This window comes from Trichoplusia ni, chromosome 18 (assembly GCF_003590095.1).
Source record: "Trichoplusia ni isolate ovarian cell line Hi5 chromosome 18, tn1, whole genome shotgun sequence".
Taxonomy (NCBI): Eukaryota; Metazoa; Arthropoda; class Insecta; order Lepidoptera; family Noctuidae; genus Trichoplusia; species Trichoplusia ni.
In genome coordinates this window covers 820,862-841,184 of record NC_039495.1, presented here as the reverse complement: position 1 = coordinate 841,184, position 20,323 = coordinate 820,862, and the positions used below count along the sequence as shown (strand labels likewise).

The window sequence follows — 20,323 nt, the reverse complement described above, 5'->3', positions numbered from 1 at the left end:
GTTTCGACTTGCATTAACTGGATACAGTGGTAAACGACGGTATCAGCTGTTTAAACATAAACAATAATGACTTCATTAATAGGGTTACGAGTATATATTTAATCGGTTGCTTAGATTTGGGACTATACGCGTACGTCGCAATTTATTAATGTTACAAACTGAAACCAGATAGTAAAAAGATGGAACATTTCCCAGGGTCTTCCATTAATTAAAGTTGTATTGGATCTAGCCCATCGTGTCACACGTCGGGTCGCGCGGCCCTCCCGGCTCGCTGAGCCTACATTTTGGATAGCTTTTAGTGGCCGGTTCTCGAGAGGTGTCGCTCTCTTGTGGTTAATGTCAACGGTGATACTAGTCCGACACTTACATTTTTAAGCTTATGCTGGCCTAGTTGTCGTTTTGCTTTTAATATCATTTTGTACCTACTTCTTATTCTACATATCTGAGTGTACAGACTGATTAGAGAATCAAAATCTGTTAACGTTTTCAGCTTACACGTCAATTGGTTTCATTTTAAGTGTCGATCCAATTTGATCATAACTTATTGGGATAAATGAACTGATGAACAAATATTTTCAAATAGAGTTAACACAGGATTTCACGGCCTGTTATTAATCTTCATCATGTAATATTTCAGGGATGGTACTTTTAGTAGGTTTCAAAACTTTGTCATGACTAATCGTTTCATAAATACTAACGAATTTGTGTTTAACCCTCGCTAGTGTGTAATGTAATGCGATCATAATTGTATTTTATGTGCATTATGATGGACTTACTTTGTAACAACTTATAATGGCTGTTTTCCTGGAACACGGAAGTAAACGCATTAGCTGGTAACATGATACCGGGAGAACATTATCTGATATTGAGGTACTCCATATTTTTCTTCGTCTTTTCATTTTTGTACATATTTCGCATTTTATCTTCCTTTTTCTTAGCGATAATGGGAAAACAGGCTTTGTAAGTAATGGTTTTAGTGTTGGTTTTGGTATTTTTTTTTAAGATTTCCTTGTGGTTTATGTTATCCTGGTAGTGAGTAAAATGCTAACAGTGCCGCTCTTAAGCTTTGCATGAACGAGCTCTGTGTGTGATTATAATGTTTAGTTAGTATTTAATTGATAAAACTATACAATTAAGCTAAATTATGATTTTTTGTGACTACACGCACTAAGTTCAATAAAATAAATCTTCTTTAAGCAATTTTAATGCTTGGTGCATTAAACTAACTTAAAAGATGCATTTTTAATGATCGTGATTGTCTATTATCACACAAAAGGTGCAACATGTATCTAAAATTTCATTTTACTTGATATCTGAAAGAAAACAAGCATTCGTTGCACTCTTTGTTCTGACTAGTTTTCCGTCTCTCACAATGCACTGTCACATGTATTGTCAAGCAGTGCAGCAGTATAGTGACACGGTGTGTCTGGTACCAGGTCCTGTACGACGGTAAGCTGTCGTCCGGGATAGTGTTCATGTACAACCCCGTGGCGACGGACGGCCAGCTGTGTCTGCAGTCCGCGCCCAAAGGAAACGTCTCATACTTCGTGCACACGCCGCACGCGCTCATGCTGCAGGTAAATGATAAAATTGTGAGTAAATCACCGATTTACGTTGATTTGAACCTACTAACGTCACCGATTAATTTGAAAATGTTTGCGATTTGACGGTGACGTTTAGTGGTTCTTCTCAGCATAAATAATTATAATTTTCGTAATCTGGAAAATAACAGAATCGTATAGCAATCTGTTCTCTAATTATTTTTGTGTCATTTCATAAGAGTTCTGAACAAGTTGTTTTCTAGAATATATAGTAGACCTAAGTGTAATCCTTGATTGGAAGTGAGCTGAGTCGGGCTATAACTTAGTCAGACTTACCCAACTTACCTCGTATTTATTATTTTCTTACCCGACTCGGTAATGCCGAAGTTATGGTCTCAAATTATCAAAGTTTAGGTAATCGCATGCGATCCAATTATTGATCGATCTTTTACACTGAAGTAGAACCAAAGGAAAAGTTGTATTTATTAACATAGTTCATATTTTTTGTAATTACTTTATGGCGATTGATACGCGATATAAGAATGTTTTGATTCCGGCCTAAACCTATGTTTATTATAAAAGTATATTATTGTTTGTTGAATACAGGAAGTAAAAGCAGTGGTGACGCATTCGATACACAGTGCGTTAAATTCAATCGGCGGCGTACAAGTCCTGTTCCCGCTGTTCGCTCAGTTGGACCTGCCCCATGATGCCCCCGCCACAGACCCCAAGCGGGACCCCATGCTCTGGTAAGTATCTACGTATAAGATAAATTCCACGGTAATCAGCTCAGTGAGAAGACTCACAAAATACGTTAGACAAACTGCGAAAGTTCGGCATTAAATTGTAACCTAAGTAGTGTCTCCCAAGTTAAATGAGTAGACGCCGCCCAGCTCCGAACTGCGTCTCAAATGTTATTACTAAACTTGGTGATAATTGATTCAGAGCAGAGGTCCAACAAAGGCTGTGTTCGGTGAACGTCCCGTGAACAAAGTGCTGCCTCCTCGCGTCACTGCATAGTTGGCTCGTATTAGTTAGGCTCGAAATAAAGTTGCTCTGAATTCCGAAACTAAATCACTAGCATTGGGTTTAGCGAGCGTTTGCGAGTGCCAAAGCCACTCATTAATATTCGTAGTGGCTTCGGGCGTTAGTTGGCTAAATGCACTTTCACTGTCGACCGGCAGGCTCCGCTCTCCAACTCCTCGGCCAGAAGCGACTCTGTAATACGAGTCGGCAACTAACTCCTAGCAACTCCTAATTGCCTGGTGTCTACTCCGCTTAACGAAATAGATTTATGAGCGACATTTTGCGGCGACAATTTATATTAGCATAGGGTTACGAAGGGCGGTTATTAAATTATCTGGCGTGACATTAATTTTAATGAGGATACCTTAGAATCCCTACTTATTATATAAATACGACTGTATGTTTGTCCTTTTACTAAATGTTAATGAATTTGGAAAAAGAGACGCAGATGTTTGATTGTATACGGATTTAATATTTTAAAGATACAAATACACGATTAAATGAGTTAATATAAGCTACATTTTGTAAAGAAAGTAATGGACTTTATTCATTTTGAATGATGCAATTTTAAATTTTATAAAATGTTTCTGGTGACGGGTAAAAATACAGATAGGTTGAAAACTATCTTCTGGCAATATCCGGATACGGAAGTAGCCCAAACCGCAGATGGATCCCTTTCAACCCGTCGATCCCTCTGGGACTCGAAACAAAAAGATACACTTTAAAGCTGAACAAATTAGATAGTAACAACATGTCAAACCTACGGCGTAGTTGAATAATTAATGATACATTTTAATTTGAATCAACCTCCCACAGTTTCATTAGATACTCTTTAACATTCGTGTTGTCTGAGCTCAGAACTCTCTCTTTGTTCTTCGCTTTACGGTAAAGTCTTTTAAAAACGACATTTTAAAATAAAATGTTTCCCCTCTGCGTTTTTAGCGTTAAATTAAACGTAATCCTATTAGTGATTCAATAGCAGTGCCAGCTTATTTAGCGATACTGCGCTTATTTTCTCTTCAAAACAAGTTTGCTAGACGCTTCGGGCTATTGATTCGAAAGCGCTGTTTATTCGAGGCAATATTCGCGTTGCAAATAATAAGGTCCCCATATAAAAACTGAGACACAGATGTGAGTATATCGCGTATTACGAGTATGTATACGTGAGGTATATTGTTGACATCGGTCACACATTCGTAATATTGACGTAGGTTGAAGCGTATGATAACAGCGGCGGTGACAGTTCAAAGAGTCGCCGTCGACCCCGTGTCACGGCCGGCTGGATCCGGATAAATAAAGCCTCCATACCGTCAAAATTGTACCGGCTGACATCAAAGGTGCGCCCGGATTAAATTTATGCATAAGAGTACCTATTCTCGTGTCATCTAATGAGGCATCTCGTAATCCCCGCGACAGAGTTTTCCACAGAAATTATTCGAAATACATTTTACGAGACAATTACTACGTTCTTCATTATTCCTATGGAACTGCCGGTGGGAACTGTTGATGATGTATTATTTATAGGCTTAAATCGTCGCCCATCTCTTCCAAACGTGTAACCTGTTTAAATTATATAAGAAAGTATTATCTAGCTTAGGCGAGAGCCGTTAAGAAGGTGTTACACCACATTGGTCCGACAGTCAGTCGAGGGCGGCGGATATCCTGACGTGGGCTTCCTATCGTCCGGGCGATACGCGACACAAATACTTTTGTTATTTGTGGTGACGCGTGCCCGGATCTAAAAGCCTATCCCTGTTGTCATCACGGGCCTTTTCTCTTTAACGTTTTTCCGAAAAATTGTTTCTGATTGATACTCTGTGTATGTTTGCTGGTTGTTTCACCTTGACGAACATTCGGAACTAAGTCACAAGTTTAATCACTTAGTTTGCAAACTCGATAACATAACATAACACGATATGCCTACTTGTTTTTAAAACAAACTTGGACTAATTCATTAAATAAATTGACGAGGTTATAATTAAACCGTCAATTCTGTAATTACTTAACACCAAGAGATTAAAAAATTATGTTAAGTGGCTAATAAAATGCGGTCTATTTTCTTGCCATATTTTTATTTAGTACGGAATTACAGAGATCCCAAGAATTACACACACCGTTTTAAGTATGACGCCCGTTTTAAACTGTAAGTTTTCCGGACTAAATATAAATGTTATACAAATGTTTACCTATGCGAGTGTTACCATGTTTCTTCTCCGTCAGCTCGAAGCTGCTGGGGTTCGTTTGCTCGCTGGTGGAGTCGTGCAGCACGGTGCAGCAGCACATGCTGCAGTGCCGCGGCTTCCTCGTCATCTCGCACATGCTGCAGCGCTGCAGCCGCGACCACCTCACACCCGACACGCTCGCCTCCTTCCTGCATCTCACCAAACATCTTGTCACCTGCTGCTCTCCTAATTCTGATCTGTTGCTCAAGCAGGTATGTTCGTTGTTACCTAGGCACTAGCCAAGAAAATATCACACACCAATTACGTATAAGATAATGATTAAAGTTTTTATAATACACTGATATCAAGTTAGACAGTCAAATAATATAACACATAAGTTTAATGTACAAACTCCGTAAATACGTTATCATCAATCCATATTGACGTAACCACGCTTTTATAAAGATATCTTTTATTATAAAATAGTCATCTTGTTTCTATATTCCATTCAAGTTTGTTTGTTCCCGAAATTAATGCAATAAATTTTGTTTTTATCGTTATGCCGAAACATCAAGATTAATTTCTCGGATATTACCATAATACAGGTCGTTTAAAACGCGCTACAAAAGTACAACATCCCATAAATAAGTACGAAAATTGCCTTCATAAGGTAATTTATATTGCCTCGTTGTTTAGCTCGTCTATTCATTATACACAGATGTTTTCGTGACTTGTATTAGGTTGTATCCTTATATTTTAATTATTTTTCGTAAAAATGTAGAAAGTGGAGGATAACAGCGTTAGAAAACTTCTTAGCAAAACAAAGTACATGATTACTTGTCAATATAGTCGAGCGGTGGCACCAGGTGAATTGTAAGCATATGTAAACAGGCACGGAAACCACTGCACTGTATGAAATGGAAGTATCGGCACACAGCTTCGGGGCTTGTTAACATGTGTAATTGGATTGAACCAATCAACTAGGTAATTAAACAATCGTTCGCTGCTGACTGCCGCTGGTAACAAGCGGGCGCTATGCATGGGATATACTTCTCAAAAAACAACATTATATCTCAAAAAACTGTTATATTTTTGTTGTGGTTAAATTTTTACCACTTATATAGGTATTCAACTTCAAAACCAAGGTAATGAATATTGAAACATGTTGTACAGGCAATAGGTTTGCAATTTGTAAAAACAATCAATCACCCTTCTTGACTGCTAGGTACTTTAAGTGTGACCGGTGCCCCGTCCTTTATGTAAATTTTGTTCTGGATTCTTTCCCGATTGGAAATATTTATTGTTACATATTTAAATGACTTTCGAAATACTTTGTCGAAGACTATTTCGAGGAGAAATCTCTTTGTAAGTGGTTGTTGGACCACAAAGGGATGTTTTGTAAGGTGAATATATTATTGTTTCCGATCGGGAGGGAGGTCCCTCAGCACGTATACGATGTGATCTGTAAACGGAAGTGTTTTGTCGATGGTTGTTAGCGCATGTTCCTCTTGCTTCCTCACTCCGGCTGTACGACAGCTGTACTTCTGCACACCCACTCTCATCCAGGGATGTACGGGACCATCAAATGTGATACTCTTATCTCGTTTGATGTTACCCGGATTGTTGGGCTTCTATTTCACAATACACAAGTTAATATCTTATCATTGTCATGTAACTAGATATTCCAAACATATTATGTTGGATGCTTATTCTGGAATCGTATTGTAATTTGGAAGCCCGATTTATTTATTTATCTTTGGTCCTGAACCCACACTTACACAGCCCGAGTATCTTAGAGCTCACCAGACCTTCAAACCCTGGTAGTGCTTTGCAAATATAGAACACATTTTAAGTTTATATACCATATTATTATTTCTGTGTACAGTATAAGGGTTAGTTAGTACCCACACTATGCTACACGAATGAAGTTTTTGATTTTGTTCAGCTTCTTCTGCACAAATGCTTTTTATTCTTCAACGAAATCTGTACCCTGCATCTTTTTCCAAGTATAACTTCAAACTTACTTTTTCAGAATAGTCAGTAGGTATTATATTTATCTGTGTAACAATGTATTTACTGTTGAGCTATAATGATAAATCTTACGTAGGCACAAACAGGACCTCGCTAATTGTAACAGTAATAAATTAGAAAGCTAACGTAACAAACGTATATCCCTGTAACTACTAGGCACCCATAAAGCAAGAGAGAATAACGCTTCCAACCATCGGACAGCTTAAGGTCTATGCTAATCGCAGTCTTTCTGCCAATCGTTCCTCACTTGGCAGCTGTTGGACCACATTCTGTTCAACCCGGCGCTGTGGATCCACACGCCGGCGGCCGTGCAGGCCCGCCTGTACTGCTACCTGGCCACCGACTTCCTCGCCGACGCACACATATACGGCAGCGTGAGGCGCGTCAGCACTGTCCTACAAACAGTACACACACTCAAGTTCTACTACTGGGTTGTGAACCCGAGAGCGAAGAGTGGAATCACACCGAAGGGATTGGGTGAGTACGGTACGATATTCGCCATTTTTAGTATAAACAACTTCCAGGAGACAAAATAATTAGCCTAAAAAAAATAAAACAAAATCTCCTTTGTAATTGGTATCATTTCTATGAACTGATAAAAACGATTCATTTCTTCTGCAGAGGGACCCCGGCCCGCTCACAAGGACATCCTCACGATCCGTGCATACATTCTGCTGTTCCTGAAACAATTAATTATGATCGGTAACGGCGTCAAAGAAGACGAACTCCAGTCCATACTGAACTATCTGACTACTATGCATGAGGTATGTTATCCTGGTACTTGTATCAAGCGCTACGTACTTTTATTTTGACTATTTTTAATTCACATTAGTATTGAAAAGGTACCGACCAGAAAACACATTTGTAAATTGGTTGGTTCCTTAGAACCTTTTGAACTTGTGACCGTATTAGTTAAAACAAATTAAAATTGAATATGTAAGGTTCACATGTTACAACGGTAAAGGAATGGGAACTTCGTTTGAAGAGCAATTTATTATTAAACGGGTCAAGTTAGGTCGAGAGTGATGTTCGCCTAAGTTTCTTCGAGTTGTGTACCCTTGTTCGTAAAACTGAGTTGTTCAGTGATACGTTACATTATTTAATCTGTACAACTTTGACAGTTCTAATGTTTAACCTCTGCCTTGTATTTTCAGGATGAGAATTTGCACGACGTTTTGCAAATGTTAATATCTCTGATGTCTGAACATCCAAGTTCTATGGTACCAGCTTTTGATGCTAAGGTAAGATATAATCTGTTTAAAGAAACGTTTTATGATGAGATGATATTTACTTAATAATAATTTTTTTCTTATTTCAGGGCGGAGTCAGGACAATTTTCAAACTTCTGTCGTCAGAAAGTCAGCTGATCAGATTACAGGCACTAAAGTTATTAGGATTCTTCCTCAGTAGAAGCACACACAAGTGAGTGTTTTATGTGTTCTCTTATACAACTTATTCCTGGTCTTTTCCCTGGTTTCCTTTTTCCCGGTCTATAAATTATGATTCTTAATCACTTTATCTTTGAACAGTTCACACTTATTACCACGACTATGGGTAATATACAAGTAGTAACTTTTTCGAGAATGATAATATCTCATGTTAAGTGCTTATTCATTTTAAAATCACTATAGAATCCAACGTTCTTTTCAAAGTCCTCTCTCTCTCTCTCTCATACATATTTGATGGTATTTAACCACCTGCTCTACGTAACCACACTTGAGTGTGTACAGACGCAAATACGACGTGATGTCTCCACACAACCTGTACACGCTGCTGGCCACGCGGCTGGGCGCCAGCGGCGAGGGCCTGGCGTTGCCGGTCTACAACGCGCTGTACGAGCTGCTCACCGAGCACGTCGGACAGCAGATCCTCTACACCAGCCATCCTGAACCGCAGCCTCACTTCCGATTGGAGAATCCGAGTGAGTTGACACGATAACGTCACTTATTTACTTATTCGTAACTTAATTAAATAAAGTACGAAATAAAAGTTGAAAGCTCATTATAAACATGATCGCTCCAGGTGTTGAAAAAAAAATCAACGTCTTCCAAATTGCTGAGCAAAGATCTTTTAAACCCATCTCTAAATCCAGGTTGATATAGTTTTACTGTTTTTTTAAAACCCTATCCTAAACGAAATGACGTCTTTACCACGTTTTCGAATGTTGACAAAATTGTCCAAATATTCCAGTGATCCTGAAAGTAGTGGCGACGCTGATCCGCCAGTCGAAGCAGACGGAGCAGCTGCTGGAGGTTAAGAAGCTGTTCCTGTCAGACATGACTCTGCTGTGCAGCAACAACCGCGAAAACCGCAGGACCGTGCTGCAGATGTCCGTGTGGCAGGTGTGTACAGTAGACTAACGAAAAGTAGATGAAAGGGATACAAAATGTGGTTCATTTTGGCCATTTTATAATTTGTAAAATTAAGTTATGTTTTAAAATACAGTGCTCGTTTTATTAAGAAGTATTACCCGATTTTCTTTAAACGGACATAATCTTTTATTACAGGAATGGTTGATAGCAATGGCGTACATCCACCCTAAAAACGCGGAGGAGCAGAAGATCTCGGACATGGTGTACTCACTGTTCCGCATGCTGCTGCACCATGCCATCAAACACGAGTACGGTGGCTGGCGCGTGTGGGTCGACACGCTCGCCATTGTACACTCCAAGGTATAAAATTCGTGGAATTCTATGATTCTTAGCGTGTTTTCTAAAACATCAAAATGGTGGTTTTAATGGGATTTCATAATTTCGTACTTTCAGGTTTCATACGAAGAGTTCAAGCTACAGTTCGCGCAGATGTACGAGCACTACGAGCAGCGGCGCGCGGACAACATCACGGACCCGGCCGAGCGCCAGCAGCGGCCCATCTCCACCATCTGCGGCTGGGAGCCCGCGCCGCAGCACCTGCACCACGCCGCGCAGACCGAGATCGGCGCCGGCCTCAGCCTGCGGGACGTCGACACCTGCCGCTGCGACCCGCAGCAGCCCGCCGCGCCCGCCGCGCCCGCCGCGCCCGCGCAGCCCGCGCCCGTGTACAGCGAGGTGTGCCGCCTGCACAGCCCCGCGCGGCGCCCGCCCGACGCCGCCGAGCTGGAGCACGCGGTGGACGAGCCCGCGTGTCCGCCGCCGCCCGCAGACCCCGCGCCGCCCGCCCCGCCCGACCACACCCACCCGGCCGAGCTCAGCCCGACCCCCGCCGAGGAGGACCCCAAGCTGCTGGAGGACCCCGAGTCCGGCGTGGGCACGCTGGAGAAGAGTGACGAACCCCTGTCCCGTCAGGGAAGCCTGGACTATATCCCGGTGCGAGACGTGGGCTCGGCGGCGGAGCGCAGCGAGGGCCTGCCGTCCAGCCTGTCCGCCAGCGAGAGCGCCAGCCCCGCCCGCGCGCCCGCGCAGCGGGATTCCGAGTTGTCAGACCGCTCCGAACTGTACCTCACGCCCAGCGAGGCCACCAGCCCCAAGAAATCTCAAGACAAGACTGACGACGAGACCGACGATCCCAAGCGCGTCGCCATCAACATTGTGAATGACGTGCTCACCATAGCGCTAGAAACTGTGAGGTTAAAGACTGACGACGACACCGACTCGGGGGCCATCTCCGGCGGCCTGCACTCCGAAGGTAACACTCCCAACGGACGGGACGACTTCGAGCAGGAAATAGAAGAGATCGTCGATGAAAAGCGAGTCGCCGAGACGATCGCTAGTGAATTAGTAACAGACTTAATTTCATCGGTTGTGACAAAAAGTGAGAAAAGCAATAGTGAGAATATTGTAACGGACGATAACAGCCCGCAGAGGGTGATACCCTCCGACCACCCACACGAGGGCAACGTCTTACCTCTCGATGGTGAATATTTAGTCAATTCTAGAACTGAAGAGGCTGAGAAAATAGAGTTAGAAAAGGAAAAGAAAGACGAAGTTACCGAAGAAAATGAGAAAAACGAAAGCCAAAGAGTCGAGATATCGACACCAGAAGAAGAGAAGGCGCCGGAAATCCCGCCGATATCTACCATTAGTGAGAGTATTCCTTTAGCTAACAAAGACCATGAAAGCGACGAAGAGCACCTTGATGGTGAGCGAGACAAGAGGCGAGTGAGTTTACCTGGAGACAGCGAGATGAAGCAAGACGGCAGCAGGGGGGAGGGCGTGGCCACGCAGGGGACTAACACTTCCACTTCGCCCAAGAGGCCGCGAAGCGCTTCCACTAGCACGCAGGTGGATTCTAATCATTTCGGTAAGTGTATACACAAAAGTATTTTCAACAGGCTGTTGAACAACTGTTCAACCTAGTTTGTCGTCAAGTTGCCCTCGCATTGTAATCTATTGTCCATAAATTATAATTATTTATTGGAATAAACTAATAGCTAAGGTTTCAATCGACACGCTTCAGGCAAATTAAAGCTATCGCCAAAGCCACCCTTTACACCTGAACCAGGCATTTTGTTACAAATGGTAACAATCGTGTTAAACAATGTTGTACCTCTAATCTGCATGTTGTGTGTCCAGAAACGAAGCGTCCGTCGAAGTGTTCCCGGCCGATGTTCTCGCCGGGCCCCACGCGGCCCCCCTTCCGCATCCCGGAGTTCCGCTGGTCCTACATCCACCAGCGCCTGCTCTCCGACGTGCTGTTCTCGCTCGAGACGGATATACAAGTAAGTGGATACCATAACTAGTCAACGTTACTTTCGATTTGAAAAACGGTGTTCCAGCCATTACCCCTTGACAGGCCATATTTTAGACTTGACAATGCGACCGTATGATGTAGTACATTCTGTTAACTATTTTTATGTGTTTTAGTCCAATACTTTATTGAACTAAGATGGATTACTTTCGTTTTCCCTTTTTGAATTTAATAGCTTGATTCATTTTTTAAACGAATGCTGCCTTAATTCTCATATACCAATTACACGATCATGAAATATACTAGTTGACCATTAAGTAGTCTTACACACAAGGACTCAGAACAGTGCGCTCAGACTTGTAAGTAACCCGTTTCTGTACGCAGGTGTGGCGCAGTCACTCGACTAAGTCGGTGATAGACTTCGTGAACAGCAGCGAGAACGCGATCTTCGTGGTGAACACGGTGCACCTGATCAGCCAGCTCGCAGACAACCTCATCATCGCGTGCGGCGGCCTGCTGCCGCTGCTCGCCTCCGCCACTTCGCCTAATGTAACACTCTCTCGCACCTTTTTACCAAAACAATTTTACCGACAAAATTACCGATATTACGATTACCAATAAACTTTTCCAGGCACATTCAAAACGTTACAATGGTGACTTTAATTCATGCTGACTTTCTTTGATCATTTTACATACTTTACGATTATTTTTTTGCGAAAACATAGCTCTTGATGAATTTTTCGATAATCTAAACTTCTTCTCTTCAAGCAGAGCATTTTATGTGAGCATTAGTGCAATTCTTCAAATTACCTTCGTCTATTTCCAGAACGAACTTGACGTAATAGAGCCTACGCAAGGCATGCCGGTGGAAGTGGCCGTGACCTTCCTGCAGCGGCTGGTGAGCATGGCGGACGTGCTGATCTTCGCCAGCGCGCTGAACTTCGCCGAGCTCGAGGCTGAGAAGAACATGTCCAGCGGAGGCATTCTCCGCCAGTGCCTGCGACTGGTAAGTGTACCAGGAGCTCAGACATTGACAAAGTCTGTCGTGTTCTTTGATTCAACTGTAACTGTTTTACCGACATCACGCAACGGTTACTTCCAAAGTCGCTTCAAATAACACGACTGTTTGAATTTTGAAATGTTTTATTACAGTACTTCAATGTTACTTACTTGTTATAATTATCCATCAGAAATAGTTTTAACGTGAGCGCCAATAGATTTTTTCAAAAGAATAGTTGTCTTTTAATGTTTACTCATTATCATAAAATATAGAACGTATAGAAATTATGACTTCTAATACATATTCCTAGTAACTCTATAGTAAGCTGATAGTATAATCTGTCTTAGTCAAGTTATCGTAGATTTATTTCTTCTAATTCTAGTTTTAGTTCTATTCTTCCTGGCCGTATTCTAGTGTTTTATGAATGTTATTTCATTACCTATATATGTTAATAAAATTCATACATTACCAATAATACGCAATTAATTCATAAATGATATTATGAGAATGAATGTTGTAATTAAAAAAGATGAAGGAACTTGGCATAAGCAATTTGTTGACTTTCATTATTAACTGCCAACTGTAATAACAAAACTTTAAAGAGGCTTCACAAAACAGTGGAATACGGTCAAGTCGTGTACGGCTAGCACTTCCTAGTGCCGTAGCGAGTCGTAGCGGCGTAGACGCGTAGCATCGCGAGTGTGTGTGTGCGTAGGTGTGCACGTGTGCTGTGCGCAATTGCCTCGAGTGCAAGGAGCGCCAGCGCTACGCGGCGGCCCGCACTGCCGCGCGCTCGCCCGACTCACCCGAGCCCAAGGTAAACTACACTCCTCACGCGCCTGCCGCCCTGGTACTTTATAATAACACGCGCTCCACTTCCTTTGTCTCATGTGCTAATTTTACGACGCCCTTATTTTTTGTGCACTCTTTAAAACAGTTTTTGCAACTGAGACAGCCCCATCTTTTTTGAAATCGGATTTAACTTCTTCGTTCTATGCTTTCCTAGTACAATAAATTGCGTTAATTAATCCACCCAACTCTTCCCTCGGGAACGTATTAACAATTCATCCTCCAATAGCAATCTGGAGTTAACGATCCCCATCTCTAGAGTGTTTTTGACGTGATATTTATTAAATACTTCTTATCTTTGCTACATTCCTGGTAGTTTAAATGTAATCGATATGAACGCGCTTTTAACACAGCACTGCTGCACCGACTTCTTATAAAAAAAATTACGACAGCGCTAACAAATTGACAGCACACACTGCATGTCGAGCAAATTTTAATTATACGCTTGGTATTTTATCTTTAATTTTTGCATGTATTCGTCGTGAAGGAAAACGTCAGCTGTTTGAATGTAATTCTAACTGTTTTATGTGACTCGACGTTTGAACTACAACAGCCTCTGCATCGGCTATGTTCTCCTACTACTTTGATACACTCTGAAAAATGATCACTATGTTTTTATAGTTACTTCTTTATTTTTTTAACCTGGTTAGCAGTGCACAAAAAGAGGTTGGTTGATGTGATATTTCTTACCATTATTACGTGTTATCAGAGTGTGGTGGCAAGTCTCGCGGACACTTCGAGTCCAGTGAAGGACCCGGAACGACTGCTGCAAGATATGGACGTCAATAGACTTCGAGCAGTTATTTATAGAGACGTGGTAAGTTTTCTTTATTATTCTGTAACTTTTGTTTTGAATCCATATTAAAAATAAACTTGACTTCAAATAAGAATACCTCTCAGACTAGTTTGTTGCTAACCGTTTGTTTAGTATTGTATCTGTTTTGGGCGTGTGTGACACTCGAGGTAGCAAATGATATGTACGCTATCGGTTTGGCAGGAGGAGACGAAGCAGGCGCAGTTCCTGTCGCTGGCCATCGTGTACTTCATCAGCGTGCTGATGGTATCCAAGTACCGCGACATCCTGGAGCCGCCTGCGCACGCGCCGCCCGACTGCGCGCGCCGCCCCCACCACGCGCACGAGCATCACGGTACGACACACACACACACACGAGACGCTAATTAATTAAGAAATCATTTATGCACGCTTTTTATATGTATGTATGTATATGTATTTTATACATCATTTTGGTGATCAAAGGGTTACCTAAAAAACAACGATTTACGATTACATAACGTGATTTTCGTTAGTTGTCTGTTTAACATAAAAATGTTTTCATAGATAACAATAAAATTAGAGATAAAATTACGAAATTAACAAGTCATATACGTTGCCATGAACCTTACCCGATACAGTCGCTTCGATTCTTCTGTATATACTAATTAACTACTCCAAACCAACATATAAAACGTAGTGGCACTGTTATGTCAAGCATTCACTGTTTATGTAGTATTCTATATATTCTATCTACCTCTATACTATTATATCTTTATTTTTATTTTGTAACCACAGTAACATGGAAATTACTGCCCGAATGCAAAGTTAAATAGAAGTTTTGATTGTGAAAAGTGATTTTATATGCAATGATAACGTTTTGTTTAATATATGTAGAGAACAAACTGTCTTGAATTATTTTATGTATGAAATATTAAAATTATACTTTTCTCTTTAATATAGATATATCGGGTTTGTTTATTAGACATGGATTAATTGTATGCTATTTATTTTTGCTTCTTTTATATGCTTTATCGCACTCAATATAAAACGTACAAGTTTATACGAGAGATATTGGTTCATGTGACAAGGTCACAGTCATCATTGTGTGACGTCGCTGTCGGAAGTATGCAACACATAGCACACAGACAGATATTCTGATCATGCTGCTATCGAATGCCTCATTTGCCTTTCTGATCCATATACTATTGGTTCAAACTGGTGAACACTGGCAAACATAATGCAAGAATACTCTAGATACTTTCGAGAGCGACAGTTCAAAGAGGATATTAATAGACTGTATATCTGAATTGTGTCGTTTCTCCTTTTTTCACGCCGCTTGATATACGCGTCACGATTTGGGACACTGGTAAAATCGTCAACATTTTCCTACACTGCGGCACCGCATCATTGGTTTACTCGTATCGATCGTTCGATTGTATGAACCGCACTTCACTTGGCTATGTGTAAACGCGACGTCAAACAATCGACTCTGAATACAATGCTAACAAAATTCGTATACTTTTTGTTATGACTTTATTTTTCCTGCTTCCTCTTTCCTCCTCTTTCTGTATATATTCCCCGTACTGTCGGTTCCCGCGGACACAGGGTCGCGGCCGCTGTTCCCGCAGTGGTCGCACCACGTGTACCCGCAGTTCCTGCCTGGTGGGCACCCGGCTCACCGCCACCCCCACACGCACTGCAAGCTCGATTGCGGCCAACACGTTAACAATAATACGCTCGCACACACACGCATCGCTAATTACCACCGCGCTCACGCAGGTAACGCGGCCGACGACAAACTGCTGGCGTTCGCATAAACAACAAAAATATTTACTATATACCCGGACTGGGTATATACTTATTGACTTGTGTGAATAAGTTATTTTGAGGGCCAGATAGTTCACCTTAAAATAGGTCCTAGAATGACTCCTTGCGGTAAACATCGATTATGCAATATTTCGGATCGCGTTAAATGTGTAATAAGTATATCAACAAAAAGAATTTATGTCATGCATTATGCCGTTTAAGTAAAAACACGAGAAAGTATCGACACTATTTTGTCTTCGTGCTTGAATTTAGCTTTTACGCTTGATAGTGGGTTTCGGATGCTCTCTCGTGGCCAACTTGACAATATTTTGTTAGGATTGTGATGCGGACGCCCTAATTACTATCTGTGGTCGATGTTCGCGTACAATGTTTTGTCTTACAAATTAAATAAATAAAAGCATTGTAAACCTATGTTGTTAGTTTCTAAAATCTTGATCTGAATGTCCCGCTGTTGTCGAAGACAAAGCAATGTAATTCTATGCACCGCTGAGGCACTGCTTCTGTTCTTTTCGATTTTTATTTTAGTTGCATCATCATTTGAAGTAGATAAATCATAACATTAAGTTTTAAGATGCATGTACCGATGAAATTTCTTAATAAATTGTAGTGATCAGTCGGAATTCTGTGCGATTTGTTATTCTGTAGTATTGTGAAGTAGGTGAATGCATGTCAAATAATTCTATTAGTAGGCTTTAGACTACCTCTTTTACATTACAGAAATTAATAGATAGATTTAATACGCTTATGGTATAACAGTAACTTAATGACGTACGTTGCTTTGTACAGAATTCCATGTACAGTAAATATAGAAGTATAAATTCCCTGGATAACTTGTAGGACTCCTGACTTACCCGCTTTATTAAGCAAGCTTTGTCGATGTTGTCAGCCAACAAACAACACAATCACCATTTCCTAAAGTAACGACTTGTATTTCTATGTTCCTCTAGAGCACAATGGAGATGACGTGGAGTATGCTATGATTGTGGTTGACGAAAACAATTCCACTATTAATGACTTGGACTCACCCTCCATGAAGGTAAGACATTTGACCGTTACACTACGAGTGAGATGTTTGCGATAGACGTCATGTTTGTGTACGGATCATGTTTGCATGGAAGATTCTGATAGACCCCCTCCCTCTATTCTTCTACTTTAAATATTGTGAGTATAAATTTAAAATTGTAGGCATAAAGGTACATTACCTAGTAGACCATAAACGCTAAATTTAAAAGCTTACATTTATTATTCATGTATAGTTTAATTTTCCAAATTAAGTAATGAAGCTTTTAATTTAAAATAGTCTTTACAAATTTAATTCTACTACATTTTTCCTTAGCATGTTTTTCCATTTTATTCCGATTTCTTCAATTTAGGCCTAACTACATAACAGTAAGATTATTTAATTGTAAGTAGTATAGAGTGTTCATGAGCATCTAATTAGTATAGAACTAGGATTGACTTAGCGTTGTAAGCATGCCATTAAGAATTCCGTCCCTTATAGTCGACTCGAGCCATCAGTCACATTGTGTTTGGCAAATTGATTTGCTGTTTGCCGATTGGTTTTAGTTATCGATGTCGCTATACAAATATATGTAAAAACATTAAATGTGGAAGATTTTGTGTGAAACGTGAACGCTTCATTATATTCGTTTTGTTTTGCTTTTGCGATAAAATAAAAAAAGGAGACGGATGGAAAAGAAGAGGGCGTTGCCAAAATAGAAACTACGACTGACGAACTGAAGCCAAATACTGCGGACAAAGACAAGCCTAGTGATAAGCCGGACTTGTCGCCCGCCTCGGACAAGGAAGAGCCGCTATTCAAGTCGAGCCTGCGAGTCAAAACCCAGCTCAAGCCCAAGGTGAGTAGACCCGCGGGGAGTCGGCAATGCTCTTTCTCTCTCTATTAGTTACTGCGTCTCCTTAACTGTGATCTATGGGGTATCCTCGTTGCTGTCTAGTTTCAGTATCTCAAATCTTATCATTAAAGGGGTGGACATTATTCTTCCACATGTATCTGGTGTAGGTGAATGCGTTCTACTTGAGTTAGACCAAGCCAGTCTGTATACTTCAACTTATTTTGTATACGGTGTTGTGGATAGCCTACTAATCTATGTATTAAATTTATGTTATTGTCCTGTTGTAAGCCTCCAACCGCAAGGTCCAAAACATTGTCTGGGATAACGGTGTCGGTGGTCAATTTGGTTTGTACACATTCTGATTTAGTGTGAACATGACTTAGCGTTGACACTGTCGATTGATTCTGGAAGCCTGGTACAATAAGAGTGTTATTGATTAATAAAATAATATTCACCTGAAATATCGCGTCAAAGGTTCCAGTTCCAATCATGTACACACAACAACACACAAGCTTGTCACGTTACAGACTTATGTACAGTCTCTGACACACATATAGGCTAGCTATGCTCACTCGTATATCAGACTATTAAGGTAAGACTACACTCAATATTGGAGCACTGGCACTAGACACTATAAATATTGTGATGTAATTTAAGCTGGTCTGGGTTAAATTCAGGCTAATTATATTATATGATAAATAATATGTGTATATCAATATGAAAATAATATTCGGCTTATGGGATGGGAATTTTCAGTACCAATCTAATTGTGTAAATATGTATGTATGTTCTTACTGTGTTTTTTCCCGAATATTTTCCACTTTATTTAGTTTGTTTCCAGCATGTGTGTGCTACGCTTGCTTTATCACTGAATTCTTTGAGCATGCTGTTTCTGTAGAATTAATCACCTATTCATCATTTTCTTCATCACATAGTAGATGTTACACACAATTTTTTAATAAGAGATGTAAATAATTTATCAAGGTAAGGTTTTTAAAACTAAGTAAATTTAAGTCTTCAACTTGTTTAAAAAAAAAAGTAAGAATGACTCAATATTTTTTTGGAAAAAAACAGATTAGGTTGTGTGTATTTTCGTATACTACCATTTTCATGTGTGTTAATTTAGAAAAATAATTTCCTTTAACTCATTTACATTCTTTCAATGTTAGACTAGGTAGTCCAATAGGTATGAGAGAGTATTACTTACTAGAACCATGTAAAATCTTCCCTGAGTTGTTTTTCTAGTTCTTCCCTCTTGATGTTTAGATAATGTGAGGTATAGTCGTGGTAGGTACTTATAGTATCAATGTGTATCACGTTTGGTGTGTCTGCAGAGCGTGGACTCGATAGAAGACGCGGGGTCCTTCCACCTGAACTCAAATGAAACGACTAACAACGATCCGGAGACATCCAGCGAAATCGCTTTAGATGATAACAAGCACCCGGTAAGTACGACTTTTCGCGATATTTGCCTGTTGTTCTACAGACGGCCAATATATCTTTGTGGATGAAATTAACTTAATTGGAAATATTTTCAGGTAAGTAATGATGAGTCGTGGACTGACGTGAATCTGAATGAGGATGGTGAACGAGGCCCCGCTACCATTACTGGCAGGACGAGAGACCACGAAGGAAATATACATGAAGGTAAAAATCACTTTCTTGGTTAAAAATAGCAGAAAAACAAAAATATTTTTTGGAACTATCTTACTTAACCATGTGTTTGATGTTTTTTTAGATATTGACAAACAAATCCACATGAGGAACTCTGAATCGCACCACCATATTCAACAGAGGCATCAGAACAGGAACCTGCAAGCCGCTCAGAGGCACTTGCATCCTGTAAGTTGCTTTATTCATGTTAGAACATTACACCTCTCATGCCGTTTCCAGTTAGAAAATAAAAGACTGTGTACCAATAAGACTATATCTGTTTAAGTCACTACCATCAAAGTAAGATTGCTTCCATAATGGAAAAACACGGCAAACATCTCTTTTATACACAAAGGCAAAAAGGCTTGCTTGCGATCTGTTGGTAAGCCTACTTAGAACTTGTAGAGGATTCTACAACCGATTGAGCTGAAATTTTGTATACACGTTCAATTTGAATGTTCATTAAATCGATCTTTTTTATTTCTGTTCTACTTTTCTAGGACAACGAGACGTTAGCCGGCCTAAGTGCTATGAACACATCAATGACCGCGGACGGCGTGTCCCGCGAAGCGTCCCTCACACACAAGCTGGAGACAGCTCTCGGACCAGTCTGTCCTCTGCTCAGAGAGATCATGCTGGACTTCGCGCCCTTCCTCTCCAAGACACTCGTCGGCAGCCACGGACAGGAACTGCTCATGGAGGGTAAAGGTATATTGGTGTTAGGCATGGTAGATAGCTGGACTCCAGATGAAAATCTACTTGAGTCACTTTGGGTACCTCAAAGATAAAGTGGCTTTGTTCAGCTGGTAAGCGGAGACTTGTACCTAAGCGCACTTTACTTCCTGGGTGAATAAAGGTAGAAGGTTTATGGTATTTAGTACCTTCTTTGCTTTTATGGTGAACTCTAGGTCGAGTTTACCTGACTATAGTTACGCCTGACTGTAGCTAATAACATAGATGTCGTAAACTAGACTTGG

The 20,323-nt window shown here is 40.7% G+C and overlaps 1 protein-coding gene across 7 annotated transcripts in view; it reads left to right on the top strand.

The window, feature by feature from the left end:
* Positions 1-20,323, top strand: part of LOC113502961 (neurobeachin) — a 363,451-nt gene that overhangs the window by 202,181 nt on the left and 140,947 nt on the right. Inside the window, exons 11-33 of one of the 7 annotated variants that reach the window (XM_026884732.1) lie at positions 1,437-1,577; positions 2,148-2,290; positions 4,788-5,001; positions 7,015-7,246; positions 7,382-7,524; positions 7,915-8,001; positions 8,079-8,182; positions 8,482-8,681; positions 8,951-9,102; positions 9,268-9,432; positions 9,526-10,999; positions 11,272-11,417; positions 11,771-11,935; positions 12,213-12,392; positions 13,102-13,203; positions 13,945-14,051; positions 14,223-14,383; positions 16,785-16,873; positions 17,520-17,696; positions 19,028-19,138; positions 19,232-19,340; positions 19,432-19,535; positions 19,847-20,048. In XM_026884732.1, the coding sequence (XP_026740533.1) occupies positions 1,437-1,577; positions 2,148-2,290; positions 4,788-5,001; positions 7,015-7,246; positions 7,382-7,524; positions 7,915-8,001; positions 8,079-8,182; positions 8,482-8,681; positions 8,951-9,102; positions 9,268-9,432; positions 9,526-10,999; positions 11,272-11,417; positions 11,771-11,935; positions 12,213-12,392; positions 13,102-13,203; positions 13,945-14,051; positions 14,223-14,383; positions 16,785-16,873; positions 17,520-17,696; positions 19,028-19,138; positions 19,232-19,340; positions 19,432-19,535; positions 19,847-20,048 (4,708 nt within the window). Of the gene's footprint in view, positions 1-1,436; positions 1,593-2,147; positions 2,291-4,787; positions 5,002-7,014; positions 7,247-7,381; positions 7,525-7,914; positions 8,002-8,078; positions 8,183-8,481; positions 8,682-8,950; positions 9,103-9,267; positions 9,433-9,525; positions 11,000-11,271; positions 11,418-11,770; positions 11,936-12,212; positions 12,393-13,101; positions 13,204-13,944; positions 14,053-14,222; positions 14,384-16,784; positions 16,874-17,519; positions 17,697-19,027; positions 19,139-19,231; positions 19,341-19,431; positions 19,536-19,846; positions 20,049-20,323 lie in introns of all 7 variants that reach the window. The other 6 variants (XM_026884730.1, XM_026884728.1, XM_026884727.1 and 3 more) reach the window with 6 other exon arrangements.